The sequence below is a fragment of the Haematobia irritans genome, chromosome 1 (genome assembly GCF_050003625.1).
Source record: "Haematobia irritans isolate KBUSLIRL chromosome 1, ASM5000362v1, whole genome shotgun sequence".
In the NCBI taxonomy this organism is placed as follows: domain Eukaryota; kingdom Metazoa; phylum Arthropoda; class Insecta; order Diptera; family Muscidae; genus Haematobia; species Haematobia irritans.
Genome location: NC_134397.1, coordinates 54028352 through 54053760, shown reverse-complemented (window position 1 = coordinate 54053760; position 25409 = coordinate 54028352). Strand labels below are relative to the sequence as shown.

The following is a 25409-nucleotide window of genomic DNA, read 5'->3' as shown; positions in this document are numbered from 1 at the left end:
TTTTCTATCACGAAAATGATAGTATCAATCACAGTTTTAATTGGGCATCAAACAAATACTATATTAAAAAATCAATTGATTCCATTAGCAAAATTCAATTCATTTTTTAATTGATTCAATTAAATTTTTAATTGATGTTGATTGCAAAATTCAATTAAGTTTTTAATTAAAAACGTAAATACTTTTAATCACTATACTATATTTCAATCACTTTCTATAAGTTTTTAATCATTTTTGGTTTGAATAAAAATTGTTTCGAATAAATTTTTAATTAAATTAATTTTTATACCCTCCACCATAGGATGGGGGATATAGTAACTTTGTCATTCCGTTTGTAACACATCGATTTATTGCTCTAAGACCCCATAAAGTATATATATTCTGGGTCGTGGTGAAATTCTGAGTCGATGTAAACATGTCCGTCCGTCCGTCTGTTGAAATCACACTAACATCCGAACGAAACAAACTATAGACTTGAAACTTGGCACAAGTAGTTGTTATTGATGTAGGTCGGACGGTATTGCAAATGGGGCATATCGGTCCACTTTTACGTATAGCCCCCATATAAACGGACCCCCAAATTTGGCTTGCGGGGACTCTAAGAGAAGCAAATTTCATCAGATCCAGATTTGACCTCCGGTGCATTTTGGAGAAGCAAAATTCATCCGAACTGGTTGAAATTTGGTACGTGGTGATATTTAACAGCCATGCCAAAAGTGGTCCATATCAGTCCATAATCATATATAGCCCCCATATAAACCGATCCCGAGATTTGGTTTTGGAGCCTCTTGGAGGAGCAAATTTCATCCGAGTCAGTTGAAATTTGGTACATTATGCTAGTATATGGCCGTTAACAACCATGCCTAACTAGGTCTATAGTTATATATAGCCCTTATATAAACCGATCCCCAGATTTGTCCTCCGGAGCCTCTTGGAGGAGCAAAATTCATCCGATCCGGTTGAAACTTAGTACAGGGTGTTAGTATATGGTCTCTAACAACCATACAAAAATTGGTCCATATCGATTCATAATTATATATAGCCCCCATATAAACCGTTCCCCAGATTTGACCTGCGGAGCCTCTTGAAGGAGCAAAATTAATCCGATCCGGTTGAAATTTGGTACATTTCGCTAGTGCATGGCCGATACCAACCATGCCGAAATTGGTCCGTATCGATCTATATTATATATAGCCCCCAAATAAACCGATCCCCAATCACAGAAAAATCACGGTTGCCACACTCAAAAAAAAAGTTTACTTGGATCCAAAGATTTTGACCTTCCTTTAAGGATTTTGGTATTGATTCCGAGCCAAAGATACGGCATCTTTAAAATAAAGGCATTTTTTAGCAACCTATCTGGCTTTAAATCTAGGACCAATAAAATTAAAATTAGGATACAGATCTCATTTATCAAATTGTCATTCTCTTTTCACGGTTTATTCATAAAGGTACTCACGTATAAGCAAATGTCAGTTTAAAAATCTAAATTATAACGGATACTTCAAAGTAAAAAACGGTTTCTTAATTTCAAAAAAACTTTAAACCAAAGACGCTAAATCCTCAAAATAAATCTTAGCCTATATTTGAAACGTTTTTATCTTAAATCTAAAGATTCAATATTTCAGTTAATTTAAGAACAATTTCAAAAATGTGTTTCTTTACTTTAAGGAAAATTAGCCTTAGTTCAAAGACATGCGACTTTAACGGAGGGACGCAAATTTTTAAAGCAAAGATCATAAACTTTATTTTAAATAAAATTTCATTATTTTAAAGAAATTTGTCCTTAATATTTTGTAAATTTCGTATCCTAAATATTAGGTTGAGAAATCTTTAATATCACGTAAATATTTTTTTCAGTGCACTCGAGCCAAAAATAATCTACAAAAATTTTATTGCCATAGAAAATGTTGTAAAAATTTTATTTCTATAGAAAATTTTGTCAACATTTAATGTCTTTAGGAAATTTTGTCAAATTTCTATATAAAATTTTGTCAAAATTTTATTTCTATAGAAAATTTATGAAGCATTTCATACTTGGAGAGTAATACTTTCTACGCAATCTATGGTGGAGTGTACATAAGATTCGGCCTGGCCGAACTTACGGCCGTATATACAAGTTTTTAGTGAAATTTTTAATTACACAGAAAAATTTTCACGAACATTTATCCAATTAAAGTCTTAATTGAGTTTTAAAAAATATGCAATTAAAAATTTAATTAACTTTTGCTTTTTTTTTAATTTAAACAAAAATCAATCATAAAACATAATAATATTAATTAATTTTTTAATTGACTTTCAATTAATTTTTTAATTGATACTATCATTTCTGTGATTGTAAACATTTCAATTTAAAATTAATTGGAACAATTAATTTCGTGATTGAAGACAAACATTATTTTTTTGGGTGTAGTCTTCCGAGTTTGATTAAAAAGTTAATGGTATCAATTAATTTTTTAATTCAAAATTAAAAAAAACAATCATTGACTTAATTGACTTAATGTAACTAGTTTGATTAAAAGGTTTATAGTGTTAATTGAAAAAATTTCAACTTTTTAATTGGGAATTTTTGAGTGATATTTTTGTCTGTGTATGATTCAATTAAAACTTTTATTGATTTTTATCGAAGATTATATTTAATTGAACTTCAACTAAATTCAATTATTTTTTTAAAGAATTTAATATTTAGAAAAAATAAAAATAGATCAATATTATTTTTGCATTAAATTAAAAGAAGAATTAATGAAAATTCTTTTTTGACTTAAGTAAAACTAAATTATATCAATGAAATTGTACTTGAAAATTCAATTATTAAATTACAATGTAAAAATTATCAATTAAAAAATAATATACAAATTATTATCAATCATGTGGGTCGTACGTTATCCAATAAGTTTGTTGAGGGTCTCTCTAACGATAGTGACTTGACTGAATGTTGACTAATTTCAATATGTTCATCCCTATTTTATACCAAAAATATATTCTACTAAAATTTATTATTATTATTATTTTGTAATTTTAAATTCGCTCTGTTTCCTCCTTTTAATTATTTTCTGTCCATTAAAATGATAGCATATTTTTAGGTTGCTTACAGCATTTTAAAAATCTACACTCTGTACAGACAAAATGAAGGAAAAAATATTTTTCGGAAAAGAAACCACCATTAGTTCGATAACCTCTGTATCATTTTGTCTTTTTAATAATAACATTTTATTTTATCTGTCTAAATAAATGGTTTATTTTATTTCGACAGATGGTTTATTGCCCACAATTTGTTTCATTACACATATTTGTTTAATTAATAATTATACTGCATTCCAAAGAGATTATATATGTCTACTTTAAAATTTACCAAAAATGAACAATGTTAAAAACAAAAGATTATATATGAGATTATAGGTTTATGTCTTTTTTACAATTTACCCAAAATTATGAATGTTAAAAAATATTAAGGTTTACGATTATTTGTACACTTAAAAAAATTGAATTACTGAACAGCGTTGCCAGAATTGTTTCACCAAAAACCGCTAGATTTGCCCAAAAAAATAGCTAAAAAAAGCTAAAAAATAGCTAGAAAAAAAGCTAAATTTTGTTGTATCAAAAGTCACATTTTTGATTGAAATTTAACAAACTTAAATGCTTTATTTCACTTACAATGCATATTATTTTCATTTTAATTCCACTTCTGTGAGACTGTAACAATATCTAAGGCATATTAGCTCTGTTTGCGTATTCGATACATTTTGATTACTATCACAAATTTTTTACTGGAAGTCCTTCGTTTTGTGGGAGCTACCTTCCCAACACCTCTATTTTATTTACTTGTTATTTTAAAATATTAAATGATCTAAGCATGCTTTGGATTTGGTAAAAAAATGATTTGTCATTTTTTAAATAAAATTTTAGTTTGGATTTGAAATTGTGAAAAATTCGAAATACATTACTTTTATTTAAATTGTAGAAAATACCTATAGTTTACATTTCCCAGTAAAAACATTTTCCTTTTCTTCATGAGCTATCAAAGTGCTTTAAAAACGTGCTAACGCCAACTTAAATTTCCAAATTCAGACTCGACTTCAAGTAGAAATTATTGTATATATACGTTTTTAAAATAAAGTGTTGAAAAACATCTTCTATTTTTGAACGCTATTTTGGTTTGTGGTTAAGATGCAAAGACTCCTCACATTTAAAGACTATTTCATTTATTCTTCCTTCTTTCATGGAAACATACCCATTTTTAAGTTGAATCACTTAATTATAAGGACAAAACGACTTTATCGTCTTTTGGACAAGGAAAACAGTTTATATAAAAGAAATTCACAAATGCTATTATAACCAAAATTCGCGTTCGTATTTTAAGGAGACGACAATATTTTTTCAGTGCACAAAGCTATTCACATCTACTATTTTAATTTAGTAATATCGTAATAACTTTAGAATATTATAATAACATAAAAAGGATAAACGAGTCAAATGATAATATTCCCAATAATTTACTGACAGTTTATCTAACAAATTTGTATGGTAATAGTAGATTTAAAGTTTACGATAACTTTTATGTATATATGAAAAAACTTTACAACAAGGTGTATTCGCTACAAAAATGCGCGCATAATGGCTGGACTCATTATTAATGTTTCAACTGAGCTTTGAAATATGTGGAAACCCTTATACTTGCATAAAGGCTTAGATAAAAACGCCGATTTATCCATATTTCAATAGAAACATGTCGAAAATAAAAAAAACCAAAAATAGCTAAAAGGGTCATGAAAAAAAGCCAGAAAAAAAGCTAAAAGCTAAATGCATTTTTTTCCCGCTAAACGTCTTCAAAAAAAGCCAAATCTAGCGGGAAAAAAGCTAAATTGGCAACGCTGTTACTGAATTTATGTCGAAAAGAGTTTTGAAAATGTGGTTTGGATCTCCAAAAAATCGAATGAATTTTATATGGACTCCTTTGCTTTGCTTTAGGAGTTTCATTGTTTTAGGGTTTCATTGAATGAATAAATTTGAAAATCACCAATTTTATTTTCATAAATTATTAATCTTATATTTTCCTATTCTGTTTTACAATTTTAAAAAGTTTTACTCTCCCAGCGGACGTTGTTGTAAATTTGTAGAATTTTTATTGTTTCAACAAAATTTCATTTCAAAAAAAAAATGTTGGCAAAACTTCATTTCGATACAAAATTTTGTCAAACATTTATTTCTATAGAAAATTTTGTCAAAATTTTATTTCTATAGAAAATTTTGTCAAAATTTTATTTCTATAGAAGATTTTGTCAAGATTTTATTTCTATAGAAAATTTTGTCAAAATTTTATATCTATAGAAGATTTTTTCAAAATTTTATTTCTATAAAAAATTTGTCAAAATTTTATTTCTATAAAAAATTTTGTCAAAATTTTATATCTATAGAAAAATTTTGAAAAATTTTATATCTATAGAAAATTTTGTCAAAAATTTTATATCTATAGAAAATTTTGTCAAAAATTTACTTCTATAGAAAATTTTGTCAAAATTTTATTTCTATAGAAAATTTTGTCAAAATTTTATTTCTATAGAAAATGTTGTCAAAATTTTATTTCTATAGAAAATTTTGTCAAAAATTTATTTCTATAGAAAATTTTGTCAAAATTTTAGTTCTATAGAAAATTTTGTCAAAATTTTATTTCTATGGAAAATTTTGTCAAAAATTTATTTCTATAGAAAATTTTGTCAAAATTTTATTTCTATAGAAGATTTTGTCAAAATTTTATTTCTATAGAAAATTTTGTCAAAATTTTATTTCTATAGAAAATTTTGTTAAAATTTTATATCTATAGAAATATTTTGAAAAATATTATATCTATAGAAAATTTTTGAAAAATTTTATTTCTATAGAAAATTTTGTGAAAATTTTTATTCTATAGAAAATTTTGTCAAGATTTTATTTCTATAGAAAATTTTGTCAAAATTTTATTTCTATAGAAGATTTTGTCAAAATTTTATTTCTATAGAAAATTTTGTCAAAATTTTATTTCTATGGAAATTTTTGTGAAAATTTTATTTCTATAGAAATTTTGTGAAAATTTTATTTCTATAGTAAATTTTGTCAAAATTGTATTTTTATAGAAAAATTTTGGAAAAATTTATATCTATAGAAAATTTTTGAAAAATTTTATTTCTATAGAAAATTTTGTGAAACTTTTATTTGTCAAAATTTTATTTCTATAGAAGATTTTGTCAAAATTTTATATCTATAGAAATATTTTGAAAAATATTATATCTATAAAAAAATTTTTGAAAAATTTTATTTCTATAGAAAATTTTGTGAAAATGTTTATTCTATAGAAAATTTTGTCAAGATTTTATTTCTATAGAAAATTTTGTCAAAATTTTATTTCTATAGAAGATTTTGTCAAAATTTTATTTCTATAGAAAATTTTGTCAAAATTTTATTTCTATAGAAAATTTTGTCAAAATTTTATATCTATAGAAAAATTGTAAAAAATTTATATCTATAGGCAATTTTTGAAAAATTTTATTTTATTTTGTCAATCTTTTATTTCTATAGAAAAATTAAATTCTAATAAAAAAATTCTATAAAAAAAATTTTATATCATTCGTTTTGTTTTGTTATTGTTGGTTTTATTCTTTAAGCATTGTTGTTGTTTTTTGATTTCAGCTTAAAACCATGCATTGACTAAACTACAAGTGTAGCTTAACCAACAGAGGAAAAGAAAATTTTTGAAATTTTTTGGTTATAGAAAATTTTGTGAAAATTTTATTTCTATAGAAAATTTTGTCACACTTTTATTTCTATAGAAAATTTTGTCAAAATTCTATTTCTATAGAAAATTTTGTCAACATTTTATTTCTATAGTAATTTTTGTCAAAATTTTATTTCTATAGAACAATTTTGAAAAATTTTATTTCTATAGAAAATTTTGTCAAAATTTTATTACTATAGAAAATTTTGCCAACATTTTATTTCTATAGAAAATTTTGTCAAAATTTTATTTCTATAGAAGATTTGGCTAAATTTTATTTCTATAGAAAATTTTGTGAAAATTTTTTTCTATACAAAATTTTGTCAAGATTTTATTTCTATAGAAAATTTTGTCAAAATTTTATTTCTATAGAAGATTTTGTCAAAATTTTATTTCTATAGAAAATTTTGTCAAAATTTTATTTTTACACAAAAATTTTGAAAAATTTTATATCTATAGAAAATTTTTGAAAAATTTTATTTCTAAAATTTTGTCAAAATTTTATTTCTATAGACATTTCTCTCAAAATTTTGTTCGTTAGAATATTTTTTCAAAATTTTATTTCTATAGAAAATTTTGTTCATATTTTTTTCTATAAAAAAATTTTCAAAATTTTATTCTTATACAAAATTTTATCAAAATTTTATTTCTATAGAAAATTTTGTTTCTATAGAAATTTTTTTAAAAATTTTATTTCTATATAAACTTTTGTAAAAATTTTATTTCTATAGAAAATTTTGTCAAAATGTTATTTCTATACAAAATTTTGTCAATATTTTATTTCTATAGAAAATTTTATCAAAATTTTATTTCTAGAGAAAATGTTGTCAAAATTTTTATTCTATATTAAATTTTGTCAAAATTTTATTACTATAGAATATAACAATTTTTTTCAGCAAGATTTTAGTCTACCAGAGTCTAGCAAATGTCAAGGGCTCAACAGACGATATAATTTAGACGGCAGTAAAAAAATTGGAAATTTTTAAATTGTTTTTTATAGAAAGTTCTGTTTTTGCACACCTCATATTAAGGATTAGAAAGCGGCGTAGAATTGGATAAATATGTATCCATTGCCAGGTGTATTTTAATCTTATATGTTTTTTCGTAACAGTAAAATATACAACTACATAATTTATAGTCATTGGAAAGTAAAATACTTAACGAAGAAAATGCCAAAATCCCAATATACAAGTATCCAACAATAAAGTCAATTAATTATTATCCGTCCTAATACGGTAGTCTGTCATTGCCGCCACCACTACCAGAAAATACGAGTACCACACATTTCTCCACGCACATCATTTTTTTTTTGCTACATCATATCAATTATGGAAGTGAACAAATCAAATGGTCTTAAAAATGGGTAAATATCATACTGACATAAATAATGTTTACCAGGGCGCTTTTTTTAACATTTAATTTCTTTCTATTATTATTTAGGTGTGCTCGTTTTTACCAAAGTATTTTTTTTAACAAACAATTAATTGTGTAATTCTACAATTATAACGAATTTATCATCGTCACCGTTAACATTTTCGAATCGGTGGCATAGAGTGTATTGTTATTGCTTTTGGGGGGTCTTTTCACTATGCAAGTTAAATTAAAGGGTGGTCCAATTACAATTCTCTATATTTAATTATATTTGTATGGATTTGAAATATTTGTGTATATCTTTAAATTTTTATTTTTTATATATAGTTTAACATAGATTTACAGTGATGTTATAATATGCTTTTGATTTTTTTTTTCGTAAATATAAAATTAACATAAATTTCAATAAACAAGTATATACGGCCTTAAGTTCGGCCCGACCGAATCATATGTACCCACCACCATGGATTGCGTACAAGACTCTCCTAAGGCAGCCTCCAAAATCAAATTACTTGGGATGTGGTAAAAAAATGGCAAGGAATAGTTTTAGTACATATACTTCAACTGGATCGGATGAAATTTATACCTCTAAAAGGCCAAATCTGGAAATCGGTTTATATGGGGGCTATATGTAATTATGGACCGATATGGATCAATTTTTGCACGATTGTTAGAAGTCACAGACGAACACCGCGTACCAAATTTCAAATGGATCGCATAAAATTTACCCCTCCTAGAGACTCCGCAAGTTAAATTTGGGGGTCCCTTTATGTGGGGGCTATATATAATTATGGACCAATATATGGTCCAATTTTTGCACGATTGTTCGAGGCCATAGACTAACACCACGAACCAAATTTCAACCAGATCGAATGAAATTTGCCCCTCCCAGAGGCTCTGGAAGTGAAATCTGGCGATATATAATCTGGGGGCTATATATAATTATAGACCGATATGGACAAATTTTTTGCACGATTGTTAGAAGTCACTGACGAACACCGCGTACCAAATTTCAACTAGATCGGGTGAAATTTACCCCTCCTAGAGACTCCGCAAGTCAAATCTGAGCATCCGTTTATATGGGGGCTATATATAGTTATGTACCGATATGGACCAATTTTTGCACGATTGTTAAGGCCATAGACTAACACTACGAACCAAATTTCAACCGGATAGGAATAAATGTACCCCTCGTAGAGGCTCCGCAAGTCAAATTTGGGGTCCGTTTATATGGAGGCTATACCTGGGTTAGGTTAGGTGGCAGCCCGATGTATCAGGCTCACTTAGAACATTCAGTCCATTGTGATACCACATTGGTGAACTTCTCTCTTATCACTGAGTGCTGCCCGATTCCATGTTAAGCTCAATGACAAGCGACCTCCTTTTTATAGCCGAGTCCGAACGGCGTTCCACATTGCAGTGAAACCACTTAGAGAAGCTTTGAAAACCTCAGAAATGTCAGCATTACTGAGGTGGGATAATCCACCGCTGAAAAAATTTTTGGTGTTCGGTCGAAGCAGGAATCGAACCCACGACCTTGTGTATGCAAGGCGGGCATGCTAACCATTGCACCACGTGGACCATTGCACCACGGAGGCTATACCTAAAAGTGGTCCGATATAGCCAATTTGCAATACCACTGACCTACCTCAACAAAAACTACTTGTACTTGTTTCAAGTCGATAGCTTGTTAGCGTGATTTCAACAGACAGACGGACGGACGAATTTCACCCCGACCCAGAATATATATACTTTATGGGGTCTGAGACCAATATTTCAATGTGTTACAAACGGAATGACAAAATGTATATACCTCCACCCTATGGTGGTGGGTATAAAAATGTCGGAAATATCATCTATTTATACCCTTCACCACTACTGTGGTACAGGGCATAATAAGTTTGTGCATTTGTATGTAACACCGAGAAGGAGCAGTCATAGACCCATCGTTAGAATTAAATTCTGAGTCGATTTAGCGATGTCCGTCTGTCTGTTGTTGTATTTTTGTGTGCAAAGTCCAGCGCGCAGTTTAAGTCCGATCGTCCTCAAACTTGGCATGGGGTCTTTTTTCGGCTCAAAGACGATCCCTATTGAATCGGTTCAGATTTAGATATAGCTGCCATATATGTAATCGATCTGGTCATAAATGACGTATTTATCAACCGATCTTCTTCCAATTTCGTCGTAATCGAATATTTTGTGAGTCTCGTAAATTTTGCAGAATATCAGTGAAATCGCTTCAGATTCAGATATAGCTCTCATATATAGCTTTCGCCCGATTTACACTCCTATGGCCCCAGAGACCAATCTTTTGTTTCGATTTACGTGAAATTTTGCACAGAGAGTAGAATTAACATTGTAAATATTCACACTGAATTTGGTTGAAATTGGTTCAGATTTAGATATAGCTCCCATATATAGCTTTCGCCCGATTTACACCCCAATGGCCCCAGAGGCCAACGGTTTACTCTGAGTTAGGTGAAATTTTGCACTGGGAGTAGAATTAACATTATAAATATGCACACTGAATTTGGTTGAAATCGGTTCAGATTTAGATATAGCTCCCATATATAGCTTTCGCCCGATTTACACTCCAATGGCCCCAGAGGCCAACGGTTTTCTCCGAGTTACGTAACATTTTGCAAAGAAAGTAGAACTAACATTCTTGCTACACGTGCCAAATTTGGTCAAAATCGGTTCAGATTTAGATATAAATCCCATATATATCTTTCGCCCGATTTAGATTCATATGACCACGGAGGCCAAAAATTCATTTCGAAAATTTTGAAGTTTGTAAAATGGTCACTGTTAAGTCGAAAACTCGCAACAATTATTGAAATTTATCTACATAATGGTGAAGGGTATAATATAGTCGGCCCCGCCCGACTTTAGACTTTACTTACTTGTTTTGCAATCAGTTTGTTGGCTACCTTTGTCCCGAATTATGACCTTCAATCGGCCAGTAAAACGATCACACGCTGCACGAAAGTTGCTCTGTGGTATGTTAGCCTATTCAAACAATAATAGGGCTGTTTTCTTTTTGCACTGGATACCCTAAGCAGTCACGGACTAAAAGAAAACAGAGTACTCCTTTATCCAGGACATCTCCAAAAAATATGCAACACTGTCATCAGCTGTTTAAAAACAATCATAGAAAACAAGTGAAATCTTAAATTTTTAATGTACGAAATGCTCAAATAGTTATAAATATGTACTGCTGCGATTATTCATGACACTGAATTTCATGATATTCGATAAATTAGTCACAATAAACTGCTATTGTGAATCTAAAAAGCGTCACTTTATCAAAATGCAATCTGGTAACACCGACTCGACTTGCACTGATGTGATGTTCTGGATAGAACACCAGTGCAACGATGTTCTGGATAGCCCATACAAATGTTGCATCCAGTGTTAAAAGAAAACAGCCCTAATAATAATAATTGGCACAGCACTTTCTATAATAATATTTACACAAATCTCTGAAAACGTTTTGTTTTATTTATCACTAATATTCTGTGTTCTGGTTGGACCACCCTTTTTAGGCTATTGTTTTTTGTGTCTTCTCTCGCAGCAAGTGAAACTAGCTTGTTGTAATTTAAATATTTAAACAATTTGAACGTTTTTCTTTATTTTTCTCTTTTTTATTTTTCAATTCCCTTTCAGATCAGTTAATGATCGTCCATTGTTCATGCAAAATGGAAACCGACGATTTTCGATAAGCGCTGGCGATACACAGGAAATTGGCAATTTTCGGAGAGCGCTACCACAATTCTTAGCCGTTAGTGTGAAAAACATTTTACTTTTTGGTAAATAACTAATATATACATATGAATACAGCATTACTCTATCTGTCATTAGATCTCAGGCATTCAAAAAAAATAATGTAATGTTTATTTTTGTTTTGTTTTTTAGTATATGGAATGACCTTGGGATTTCCAACAATCGTCATACCTGCTATACAAGGTGGGGAAGGCCGTGAGCCTAGTGATATAGTTTTAAATAAAGATGAAATATCATGGTTTAGTAAGTTGATATACTGTGATAAGCAATGTATTTTATTGAGAATTTCCTAATTGTTTACAGGTTCCATCAATTTAATATGCGTTCCTTTGGGGTGTCTATTTTCGGGAATGTTAACGCAACCGATTGGGAAAAGAAGAGCTATGCAGGTATTGTGTTTTTCTCTAATAATTAATATGTTTCATATTCACAGCAGTGATAATTTGTAATATCGAAAAAAAATCTGAAAGTTTCGTAGCTCCATAGTCGTACCGAATTCGGTTATTTCAAAGCTATATTCTAGGTACCTGAAACTGGGCAGCCACAAGTTTCACGGAGGTACATCTGAAAGCCTGTTCAAATTACCCGAGGGAGCCACCGTGGTGCAATGGTTAGCATGCCCGCCTTGCGTACACAATCTAGTGAGTTTGATTCCTGCTTCGACCGAACACCAAAAGTTTTTCAGCGGTGGAGTATCCCACCTCAGTAATGCTGGTGACATTTCTGAGTGGTTCAAAGCTTCTCAGCGTGGTTTCACTGCAATGTGGACCGCCGTTTGGACTCGACTATATAAAGGAGGTCCCTTGTCATTGAGCTTAACATGGAATCGGGCAGCACTCAGTGATAAAGAGAGAAGTTCACCACTGTGGTATCACAATGGACTGAATAGTCTAAGTGAGCCTCATACATCGGGCTGCCACCTATCCTAATCTAACCTACTCCAGAATTCGATTGGTATTTATGACTAGCTAAGACGTAGAATTAGGGATGATTAATATTATACTTGAAATTGTACTGAAGCAGATTCGAAATTGTACTTTTTAGGCTTAAGATTGGAATCAGAATCTTATCGATATCTTGCAAAACGATGTTAGGTTAGGTTATAGAAGATGACACCAAATCCATAGAAAGGAAAAATAGTGTCCACTTAGACCATGTTGGTCCATTGTGATTCCTCATGGTTGTTTCTTTTCTCTTCGTCATCTATCTTCCTCTGTCAGGGTCGGTCACATCTCCTTTGCGTTATTGGAAAAGGAAACGGTTCTCTAGGTCTTCCATCTAGAAGCCTTGATAAAGGCGAGTATACCCTTTAAATTACAGTCTAGTACCTCAGTAATATCCTGAAAGAAAAAAGAACCCAGTATCTTGTTTCTTCTAAAAGATAATGCCGGACACTGACACAGAAAGTGGTAAGAGTCTTCGGTAGCCTGCGGATCAAGGCACCATCTACAAATATCATCGGTCATTAAGCCAATCCGTATGTGCTTGTACTTCCCACGTGTGTTATGTCCTGTTATGATGCCTATTAACGGCCTCAAATCCTCTCTATTCGTCGCCATTAGAAAGCCTGAGTTTCTACTACTCTTGTCGTTCCATACCAGTTTGGTCTGCTCGCAACCCAAAGAGGAAGTCCATCCTTCTTTCCACAGATCATTGTATTTAACGTTGACCCTTTAAGTATATAAAAAGAACGGGGGGAAAACGTCCGTGACGATGTCATCCATGCTGCGTGCACCTTCCTTAGCCAGCTCATCTGCCTCCTCATTGTCCCTTATTCCATAATGTCCCAGCACAGATTTATATTATGCTGTTCAGCGAGAACTCTGAGTTCTCTACGACAGCGGTAACCCAATGGTTAGCATGCAAGGCGGGCATGGTAACCATTGCACCACGGTGTCTCGGTGGGGTATGGTATCAAATTTCGTTTCATGGAGATTAACTATTTTTTGTGAGTACCCAGGTCTTCTGAGAGATGTGAATATCCGACGGTGCGCTAGGCGGAACCCATAAACAGGATATAAACATTAGCTTTTCACCGATTATGTTACAGTATCCTCATTAATTCTGCTCAATGTTTTATAGTATGTATACATGCTGACCTTGAGTCCCTTTCCTTATATTGCATTTCTGCAGGTCTTCTAAACACTTGTTACGTTTGTGTTTATTGACTGTTATTGATCACCAGAGACATTTCCATTGGAACAACATGGATAGTATAACGAGTTTATAAAATCGACAGGTGTTTATTATGAAAAGTTGTTCCCAATGATACGACGGCTGAATCATTCAAATGAAGAGGCGGTTACATCATCCCAAAGATCATGCATTTCATCAAAAGGAGCTACGTTCGGTCGGTGACGGAACCTTTAAACTGTGACCGGAACCCATAAACTGTAGCTGCTCACCGATTACGTTACAGTATCCTAATTAAATTAGTTCAGTATTGTATAGTATGCCACCTGATCTAGAGCTCCTATCCTTATATTACATTGCTGTAGGAGTTCTAAATACGTGTTCAGGTTTTGTTCATCGACAATTTGTTTTTATCACCAGGGACGTTTTCCCTTGTTGCGGAATCAACAGAGTTGGTTCGACGAGTTTCATCACGCCGGACAACCAGTTCCTGCTTTTTCTGTGAACTTGGGTTTCATTTGGGAAGCTAGAGGTTGCTGTTTTGATGATGGAAATTCGTATGGACAACATGAACTTCAGATGTTTATTTGTTCACTGAAATTGTAATTGATTTATTCTTGAAAGATTTCTAATTTCTTCCGATTGATATATATACATCCGGCTTCCAGAGGTTATGAAATCGACAGATCAACGTATGGTGCAAATTTTGCGAAAGTGATCTGTTCCCAATGAAATGATGGTCCTATCATTCAAAACATCAGACAACGCTAACAAAATTTCTGGTGAACTGCACTCGCGACGCCGTTTCCAGTTTAGAAATGGCAATTGATTTATTATAGGAAGCTGTACGGTTTGGCTTTCTTCTGATTGATATACGCCCAGTGCTCAGAGGTTATGAAATCGACAGGTCTGTGCCCAATGAAATAAACAAAATATATGGGGAGCTGGAATTATTAGTTTCCCATGACTATACCCCGGAAGCTGCGGGGGTATAGCTTAATACCCTTTACTCCGCGACCCATTCACAAAATTTACAATTTCGCTGATATTTGAAACTTGATCTCTTTTAATGTAACAAGCCTTCAAAACTGCGACAGGATGTATTTGTATTACTCTCCTAGAATACATTCTTGCGGAGACGAAAAGAATGTGTATATATCGCCTAGAAACGTGAGAGTATATCTCACTTATCTAAAATATTTTCAGATGGTGGACAAATTATATACGTGGCAGGATATTAAATTCACTTCAACTAAATCAAATCCGATATCATTTCAGGACATAACTATATGTTTCATAAGATTTTCTTCCTTCCGAGCGACCCTCACTAAATCATTCGCCGATTAACAAATTAAGAACGTGAGGTAAGGTTAGGTTAGGTATAGTGGCAGCCCGATATTTCAAGCTCACTTAGGCTATTCAATCCATTGTGATACCACAGTGGTGAGCTTCCCTCTTATCACTGAGTGCTGCCTGATTTTATGTTAAGGGACCTACATTTTATAGCCGAGTCCGAACGGTGTTCCACATTGCAGTGCAACCACTTAGAGAAGCTTTAAAACCCTCAGAAATGTCACCAGCATTACTGAGGTGGGATAATCCACGCTGAAAACTTTTTGATGTTTGGTCGAAACTGGGTTTGAACCCACCTGCGGCCATGCTAACCATTGCACCACAGTGGCTCCCAACAAATTAGGAAATTGTTAATTGTTTCGTTATAATCAAAAACTCTTTCCTTATTGTACTTGCAGTTCGTCAATTTACCGATACTCGCATCATGGCTTCTCTTCCATTTTTCTACGCGAACCGAACATCTTTACGCTGCTCTATGTTTAAGTGGACTTGGTGGCGGTCTCATGGAAGCACCGGTATGATTTCGTAAAACATATATAATACGAATTAATACGAACTAACCAATTTCTAGGTCTTAACATATGTTGCAGAAATAACAGAACCCAAATATCGAGGGATATTGTCTGCTTTAGGCTCTACATGCGTTATTACAGGTGTCTTCATACAATTTATTATGGGCTCCTTAATGGATTGGCGTACAATAGCTGCTGTTAGCTCAGCATTTCCGGTGATTTCAATTATATCCTTATGTTTCATACCAGAATCTCCAACATGGCTCATAAGAGAGGAGCGGTTCAGAGAGGCCATTAAATCTCTGCAATGGCTAAGAGGTTGGGTGCCAGAGCATAAAATTGAGGAAGAGTTTAATCGTTTGTACAATGAACTTATAACGCAACCCGCTTTGGAAGAGCAAGCTGAAATGGATGGTAAGAAACCAGGATTTTTCCATCGTTTCGTTGTGTTTCGTAAGAGATCGTTTTTGGTGCCTTTTCTATTGGTGGCTTTCACATTTTTTGTTGGCCATTTCTCTGGAAAAACAACGCTTCAAACGTACGCTGTCCAAATATTCCATACTCTCAAAGCACCCATTAATAAATATCATGCCACCATCCTACTTGGTTTGGCGGAAATGGTAGCCACAGTTCTTTGCGTCTTTCTTATCCATTTCACGGGTAAACGGCCTTTGGTTTTAATATCCACCATAGGAGTGGGTATATGTTTATTCGGTACAGCCACTTACGCTCATTACCTGAAAGTAGTTCCAGGATTTGCGGTCAATAATGTGGTTGTTAATGCATCGTCCATAGTTCCCAAAGACAGCATTATATCCAGGGATAATATAACACAAATATTTGAGACCGAAGAGAAGGCTTTACTTCTACAAGCCCCTATGACAGCTGATGGTTTGACTATGATCTCCGATCAAGGGCATAATAGAACACGAAGGCAACTAGCGCTGGAAACCCCATTGGATCCCTACAACATAACATTGCTAGATTTGGGTTCACTTGATTATGCTGATGCCGAAAAGTCAAACTACAATGATTCAACTACTCCAATATTTGTCTTGGAGGAATCTCGTGAAAATGATACAGAAACTACAACGTCAGAAGTGTTGACTGAGTCTTCAACAGTTAGCGTAACACCGGGAATTTCTCCAACCGAATCAACCGGTGATAATACAAAAGTTAGCTTATCCAATAAAGTAACAGAGGATCTCTTACTGACTGTACCCAAACAGGAAAAAAACAATTTAGTTTGGTTACCATTGATTCTGCTATTGGGGGCTGCATTTTTTGCCCATCTGGGTATACGTATGATACCGTGGATTTTAATCGGTGAAGTATTTCCCGCAACAGTACGTAGCACAGCATCGGGTCTTGTCAGCGGATTAGGATACATATTCGGATTTTTAGCAAATAAACTCTTTTTACAAATGTTATCCGCATTCTCTATGCCTGGGACCTTTTGGTTTTATTCAGTGGTTGCCTTTACAGGATGTATAACACTCTATTTTACTCTTCCCGAAACCGAAGGGAGAACATTGGGAGTAAGTAAACATATAATTGAATAAAAAAACATTAGTCTAATTTTGCTATTTATCTTTTTTTTGTAGGAAATTGAAGCCCACTTTTCAAAGAAATCTTCCACAAATCTATTATCGAAAAAACAACAAAAACTGGAAAAGGAACTGAAGCTTAAAGAGAAACAAGAACATAATAGGACATATCCAAGTCCTCTACAAGTGGAGAATCTCGAAAATCTTCAAATTCCCATTGGTCCCTTTACGGAAGCTAAAATTATACAATTGCAACAGAGTGATTTTCTTCCAAACCGTATGGATGATGGAACGGTTGGGGGTGTAACAAACATGGGCTATGAAGAGAACAATACAACGCATTTGTAGTTATGTCTTCATTCCTATTACGACAAGAGTATTATCTTTTATAAATATGTATATATACACATATGTATCTAATATAGAAAAATAAAATATTATTGTGGACCGTCGACTAGAATTAGTCGAGGAAATGTTTTGTGTTGTAGTGCCACAAATATTAGATTTAATTTGCATCTGCAGATTTTACTCTCTTCCCACCAAAAAATATGCAGAATGTAACGCAATAAGCAATTGTGATTAATTATTAAGATATGATTTTAAACAAATCCGAAAAAATACAACCTATTTTTTGTATGAAAGTTTTCTCTTAATTTTGAAAAGAGTAAGTATCGCATCGTCACTCAGCAAATCTAAATTTTCATGAAAGCCCAATAAACACAAACGTTTGAAAAATACTAAAATGCAATAATTTTTCAAACATTTTTTCAAAGGATTAGGGTAATATTCAAGTTGAGAAATTGTTGAGAAAATCGCGTTCTCAACAAAAAACAGACATTACCCTCAACAGTAAAATTCAACACAATAGCAATAATCTCTCAATTGTAATCCTCAAATTGAAATGCATTGCTACTCAATAATTTCTCAAACAGTTTCCAATGTGAGACAAATTAAAAATTAATATTGCTGCGAATATTTTCTAACCACAATTTGCATGAAAGTCAATCCCAGTTCTTACTGAAAGTCAACACTAAATTTCTAGTGATTTTGTACATTTTATTAATTTTTTCGTTAAAAATATAATAATATTAAAAATAACATTAACAATATATAAAAATAATAATATGTTATAATACCAATCAAAACATAATTATCTTATTAAAGGTATTAATAGCTAAAACTATCAATACAACTTTAAATAACTTAAACATTTTTCATGTATAATTTCCCCCATAATGTTGGTGTCACATAACTGTTAATTAATTCATTATTAATTAATATGCTGACAATTTCAAATAATTACTATCGAGGAACTTGATGGCCTGCGTGTTAGAATAGATTCCATCAAGAGGAATTCACAAAATATCAAACTGATGACGGAATGTAAATTGATGTAATGCACATTTTCATCCAGAAGTTCTTGATTTAGGAACTGTTGCACTTTGTTTTGTTGTTGTTGTTGTTGTAACAGTTTATTGTGATCTCATCCATTTCATGTTATACGCTTGGTACATCAGCTTGTTGGCAGATCAAGGAACTCTGCGACTAAGGTGTGGTGTGTCCAGAGTGATCTGGTGGTAAGTCGGGTTGGTTTGGCTGGACAAGAGAAAAGATGACGCGTGTCGTGTGGCCCTTGGTTGCAAACTGGACAAACGTCAGCTACGCTGCTATCAATCACCGATAAGTAGGAATTGAGGCGGCTGCACTTGCCTGATCTTAATTGGGCCAAAACTACCCTAGTCTGCCGTGGGAGGTCTCTTTCCTCCGGTGCTATGGGCGGTGGTCGGACTCCAAGAACAGGATTAACCTTGTAGCTTCTCACCGCTTCAGCTACAGTATCCTCATGAATCCTGTTCAAACCTGCCTGGTACGCTGCTTGATCTAGAGGCTCTCTTTTATAGCGCTGGATCTCGCGCTCTAGATTATGTATATCAACCCTTACGTTCCTGGGTGGTGGTTGTGTATCCATAAGATGGTGGTTTGGATGATTACTTTGTTTTAATTGGTTGCACTTTGCAAGTTTTCTGGAATCTTTTCTTTGTTGTTTCCTTCATCATTTTTTCACCGGTCAACATCTTCCAAGAATATAACATCCAATGATTTTAGTTTTCTGCAAAACAATCGAGTTTTGTGATTTCCATTACGTTTTCATTTCACTTTTTATTTTGACTTACCAATTATAATTACCGTTTTGGATTAATTTCAGTTTTATGTCAATAAAAATAACTGAGCACGTACTTCGTGGCACAAAATGTATTGAAAACCACAAAATTCCTCAAGAACGTTGGTGTCACAAAATTGTTGTAAAACTCATTAAAATTCGGGAAATTAGCAAGGAACTTGATGACTAGAAAGTTAGAATAAATTTCCAGCAATTTCAATTCACAAAATATCAAATTAAACCGATGATGCGATGTAAATTAAACTATATGCGTGATGCGAATTATCACCCAGTAGTTGATATGGAAAAGCATAAATACCAAGTTTAATTCATTGTACTTTGATTTATGGAAACTTTCTCTTTTCGATAAGCCACCATCATTTTTCATTGGTCAACCTCTTAATGTTTCCAAGAATGCAGCATCCAAATATTTTAGTTTTCTGCAATGAGATTTAAATTTAGTGACTTCTCTAAAGTGTTGATTTAATTTTTCATATTGACTTACCAATTATTATAAACTATTTGAAGCAGTTCCAGTTACTTGTCCAACATTTTTTCATCGGTCAGCTTTTTAATGTTTTAAAGAACGTAGAATCCATAATTTTAGTTTTGGGCAAAGAGATATAATTTAGTGTCTTCCTTAAAGTTTCATATCATTTTTTTATTTTCACTTACGTATTATTAGAAACTATTTGGAGTAAATTCAGTTTTTTGTCTAAAATCTTTTTTATTTCTTTCAATTGACCACGAACTTCGTTGCACAAACAAGTATTGAAAACCACATGGTTTTTTTCGTTGCATTTTAGGGTAGTGTTTTGTCAAAGTTTTCTCATATGATCTTCAACCCCTTTTCAAAGATTTCGTCAACATTTTGGCAAATTGGAAGTAATTCGCAAACAATTTGAAGATGTATTGAATATGAGCTGTTTCAAGTCAAGTTGAATTTATGTTGATAATTATAGTTACCCTCAAACTGAAAAGTTGTTGCATTTGAAAAACGCTCATCCTGTGTTTATTGGGAGGGTCTAATTTGTCGGAGGTCCTTTACTGAGAACGAAGTAGACTCCTTTTTATCGTTGGTGGGAGCAGCTAGGTTTTTAACCTCGGCGGATGCTTAACGGCTTATGCGCTTTACAGACTATCAGTTATTCCGGACGACAGTGCTCGTGTCGAACATATCCCATATATTGTGCACATTATAAGTTAAGTCCGAAGGCATAATCGATACTGCTGCATGTTTATGGGATCGATAACACATTTACCGATTATTTAGTCATCGCCGACAAGTCGTATCGATCCGGCACAATGTAAGATTCTTTACAAACACCGTCATTCCGTCCGGAATAACTGATAGTCTGTAAAGCGCATTAGTGTGTAAATATATACATAGCGATAGGTGGCAGGCGAAACATTTTTTCCGTGACGACAAATACAATTTGCCCTTTTCTTATTTCCGAGTGTTTTTGATAATCAATATAGTATGAATTTTCAATATTTAATATTGGAGTTGAATAAAAACATTTAATATCTTGCTATTTGTTGACTTATTGAGAGATAAAAAAATATACACGTGGGAAGGCAACAACAATGCCTAATGCCCTGCCAACATTTTTTGAATTTGACGGCACTACTGAGAATCGCCACCACGTCGAAAACAATCGTATACGACATCAAAAACTCGTCGGAAAAGCGTCGTCACTATTGAGAAGTTGTACCACGCCAAGTTAATACAATAAGCTCCTCATCACTGCAATTATTAGGTGCCTTTTTAGATCAATTTAGAACGACGCCAACCCTGCCAGCATTTCAAAGTTCCATTTCATCCTCATCGCTACCACAGACTCGTGACACTGCAACAATCGCCAACTGTGATGGGGGAAGCGTATGAAAAAGTATGAAATGTACATGAAAGTATTTTGCCATCACTATTGTTATAAGAGCCATTTTATATTTTGTGAAACACCAAGCGCAACTAGCTTCTTATAATTTATTTAAATAAAATCGATAATGAAGTGCTGAAAACATAGCTATTTCGCTTAAAATTGTAAAAGGTCTATTGGTGAACAATTTTTGACTTTCCAAATGGAATAAAGTGATAGTTTTTCAGATATTTTACAGACACGCTGCCTCCATCGAGAATAAAAACACTGGCTGATAGATGCTGCAACATGTAACTTGCCACTTGTAAATCAACATCATTCTAATGGCGTTTTCTTTTCTTGTATAAAATGCGCACTTTTTTGCATTTTGCCCGGAAAATGTACTTTTTAGGTTCTTTTCTAAAAAAACAGGCAAAAGTGCGAAAAGTCTTCGAATTCTTTTGTTAAAATAGCGCCACGCATAGAGGCAAAGTGCTGGCATTTTCAGCACCGCCGACAATCGAGAGTGCTGTGATTGCCCTGTTTCCTTTTTTTGAATTCTTTTCTGCCCGCATTTTTTAGGTTGCTGGCAACATTTTAAAAATGCGCATTCTGTACAGACAAAATGAAGGCAAAACACTTTTTTCGGAAAAGAAAACACCATAATATTAATGAAAAAATTATGTTAAATGTGTTGTGAAATTATGTTAAATGTGTTATAAGTATTTATAAATGTTTAATCAAATTAATAAACATCTAAACAATCGAGTTTTACTTGACCACAATGACTCTTTTACAACTATCTTAAAATGCACTTTTTCTTATTGTTTGAAGGGGCTCTTATTGGCGTCGTTCTAAATTTATTAAAAAGGCACCTAATGATTGCACTCATGCGATACTTTTTTGTAATAAAAGTTGTACCACTTGTCGCCGATGACTAAATAATCGGTAAATGTGTTATCGATCCCATAAACATGCAGCAGTATCGATTATGCCTTCGGACTTAACTGATAATGTGTCCAATATATGCGATATGTTCGGCACGAGCACTGTCGTCCGGAATAACTGATAATCTGTAAAGGGCATTACAAGTAATCTTTATGCGCTTTACAGACTATCAGTTATTCCGGACGACAGTGCTCGTGTCGAACATATCCCATATATTGTGCACATTATCAGTTAAGTCCGAAGGCATAATCGATACTGCTGCATGTTTATGGGATCGATAACACATTTACCGATTATTTAGTCATCGCCGACAAGTCGTATCGATACGACACACTGTAAGATTTTTTACAAACACCGACATTCTGTCCGGAATAACTGATAGTCTGTAAAGCGCATTAATTGTCAGCTCCCAATAAACACAGGATGAGCGTTTTTCAAATGCAACAACTTTTCAGTTTGAGGGTAACTATAATTATCAACATAAATTCAACTTGACTTGAAACAGCTCATATTCAATACATCTTCAAATTGTTTGCGAATTACTTCCAATTTGCCAAAATGTTGACGAAATCTTTGAAAAGGGGTTGAAGATCATATGAGAAAACTTTGACAAAACACTACCCTAAAATGCAACGAAAAAAACCATGTGGTTTTCAATACTTGTTTGTGCAACGAAGTTCGTGGTCAATTGAAAGAAATAAAAAAGATTTTAGACAAAAAACTGAATTTACTCCAAATAGTTTCTAATAATACGTAAGTGAAAATAAAAAAATGATATGAAACTTTAAGGAAGACACTAAATTATATCTCTTTGCCCAAAACTAAAATTATGGATTCTACGTTCTTTAAAACATTAAAAAGCTGACCGATGAAAAAATGTTGGACAAGTAACTGGAACTGCTTTAAATAGTTTATAATAATTGGTAAGTCAATATGAAAAATTAAATCAACACTTTAGAGAAGTCACTAAATTTAAATCTCATTGCAGAAAACTAAAATATTTGGATGCTGCATTCTTGGAAACATTAAGAGGTTGACCAATGAAAAATGATGGTGGCTTATCGAAAAGAGAAAGTTTCCATAAATCAAAGTACAATGAATTAAACTTGGTATTTATGCTTTTCCATATCAACTACTGGGTGATAATTCGCATCACGCATATAGTTTAATTTACATCGCATCATCGGTTTAATTTGATATTTTGTGAATTGAAATTGCTGGAAATTTATTCTAACTTTCTAGTCATCAAGTTCCTTGCTAATTTCCCGAATTTTAATGAGTTTTACAACAATTTTGTGACACCAACGTTCTTGAGGAATTTTGTGGTTTTCAATACATTTTGTGCCACGAAGTACGTGCTCAGTTATTTTTATTGACATAAAACTGAAATTAATCCAAAACGGTAATTATAATTGGTAAGTCAAAATAAAAAGTGAAATGAAAACGTAATGGAAATCACAAAACTCGATTGTTTTGCAGAAAACTAAAATCATTGGATGTTATATTCTTGGAAGATGTTGACCGGTGAAAAAATGATGAAGGAAACAACAAAGAAAAGATTCCAGAAAACTTGCAAAGTGCAACCAATTAAAACAAAGTAATCATCCAAACCACCATCTTATGGATACACAACCACCACCCAGGAACGTAAGGGTTGATATACATAATCTAGAGCGCGAGATCCAGCGCTATAAAAGAGAGCCTCTAGATCAAGCAGCGTACCAGGCAGGTTTGAACAGGATTCATGAGGATACTGTAGCTGAAGCGGTGAGAAGCTACAAGGTTAATCCTGTTCTTGGAGTCCGACCACCGCCCATAGCACCGGAGGAAAGAGACCTCCCACGGCAGACTAGGGTAGTTTTGGCCCAATTAAGATCAGGCAAGTGCAGCCGCCTCAATTCCTACTTATCGGTGATTGATAGCAGCGTAGCTGACGTTTGTCCAGTTTGCAACCAAGGGCCACACGACACGCGTCATCTTTTCTCTTGTCCAGCCAAACCAACCCGACTTACCACCAGATCACTCTGGACACACCACACCTTAGTCGCAGAGTTCCTTGATCTGCCAACAAGCTGATGTACCAAGCGTATAACATGAAATGGATGAGATCACAATAAACTGTTACAACAACAACAACAACAAAACAAAGTGCAACAGTTCCTAAATCAAGAACTTCTGGATGAAAATGTGCATTACATCAATTTACATTCCGTCATCAGTTTGATATTTTGTGAATTCCTCTTGATGGAATCTATTCTAACACGCAGGCCATCAAGTTCCTCGATAGTAATTATTTGAAATTGTCAGCATATTAATTAATAATGAATTAATTAACAGTTATGTGACACCAACATTATGGGGGAAATTATACATGAAAAATGTTTAAGTTATTTAAAGTTGTATTGATAGTTTTAGCTATTAATACCTTTAATAAGATAATTATGTTTTGATTGGTATTATAACATATTATTATTTTTATATATTGTTAATGTTATTTTTAATATTATTATATTTTTAACGAAAAAATTAATAAAATGTACAAAATCACTAGAAATTTAGTGTTGACTTTCAGTAAGAACTGGGATTGACTTTCATGCAAATTGTGGTTAGAAAATATTCGCAGCAATATTAATTTTTAATTTGTCTCACATTGGAAACTGTTTGAGAAATTATTGAGTAGCAATGCATTTCAATTTGAGGATTACAATTGAGAGATTATTGCTATTGTGTTGAATTTTACTGTTGAGGGTAATGTCTGTTTTTTGTTGAGAACGCGATTTTCTCAACAATTTCTCAACTTGAATATTACCCTAATCCTTTGAAAAAATGTTTGAAAAATTATTGCATTTTAGTATTTTTCAAACGTTTGTGTTTATTGGGCTATATCTGACAAAAATTTGCGTCGGAACGCCCCATTGGCAATATTCTGCTTGATGATTCGTCTTCTACGTACTTAATACAGTACGTTGGCGCAAATAATTGAACATATTAGCA

The 25409-nt window shown here is 32.7% G+C and overlaps 3 protein-coding genes across 9 annotated transcripts in view; 2 read left to right on the top strand and 1 right to left on the bottom strand.

Annotated features, from left to right (window-relative positions):
- The window catches only part of LOC142220935 (facilitated trehalose transporter Tret1), a 68863-nt gene extending 50775 nt beyond the window's left edge, over positions 1-18088 (top strand). For 5 of the 6 annotated variants that reach the window (XM_075290365.1, XM_075290363.1, XM_075290362.1 and 2 more), the window contains exons 2-8: positions 7860-8111; positions 11786-11928; positions 12035-12145; positions 12206-12291; positions 15787-15903; positions 15960-17438; positions 17505-18088. In XM_075290365.1, the coding sequence (XP_075146480.1) occupies positions 8077-8111; positions 11786-11928; positions 12035-12145; positions 12206-12291; positions 15787-15903; positions 15960-17438; positions 17505-17795 (2262 nt within the window). In that variant the 5' untranslated portion in view covers positions 7860-8076 and the 3' untranslated portion in view covers positions 17796-18088. The remainder of the gene's footprint in view (positions 1-7859; positions 8112-11785; positions 11929-12034; positions 12146-12205; positions 12292-15786; positions 15904-15959; positions 17439-17504) is intronic. The other variant, XM_075290361.1, reaches the window with a different exon arrangement.
- Positions 18089-18482: 394 nt separating this feature from the next.
- LOC142220934 (uncharacterized) lies at positions 18483-20726 on the bottom strand. Of its 2 annotated transcripts, XM_075290359.1 has the most exons (4): positions 20284-20726; positions 20114-20175; positions 19622-20048; positions 18483-19557 (listed from the first exon to the last, which is right to left on the bottom strand). In XM_075290359.1, exon 4 carries the CDS (start codon positions 19414-19416, stop codon positions 18961-18963), a length of 456 nt encoding a protein of 151 aa, XP_075146474.1. In that variant the 5' UTR covers positions 19417-19557; positions 19622-20048; positions 20114-20175; positions 20284-20726; the 3' UTR covers positions 18483-18960. The 2 variants fall into 2 exon arrangements, with proteins under 2 accessions (XP_075146474.1, XP_075146475.1); XM_075290360.1 differs by lacking the exons at positions 20114-20175; positions 20284-20726 and having other exon boundaries at positions 19622-20076.
- Positions 20727-23374: 2648 nt separating this feature from the next.
- Positions 23375-24969, top strand: LOC142220933 (uncharacterized). The gene is made up of 2 exons (XM_075290358.1): positions 23375-23830; positions 23895-24969. The coding sequence occupies exon 2, from the start codon at positions 24036-24038 to the stop codon at positions 24489-24491; it is 456 nt and encodes a 151-aa protein (XP_075146473.1). The 5' UTR covers positions 23375-23830; positions 23895-24035; the 3' UTR covers positions 24492-24969.
- The last annotated feature ends 440 nt before the right edge of the window (positions 24970-25409 follow it).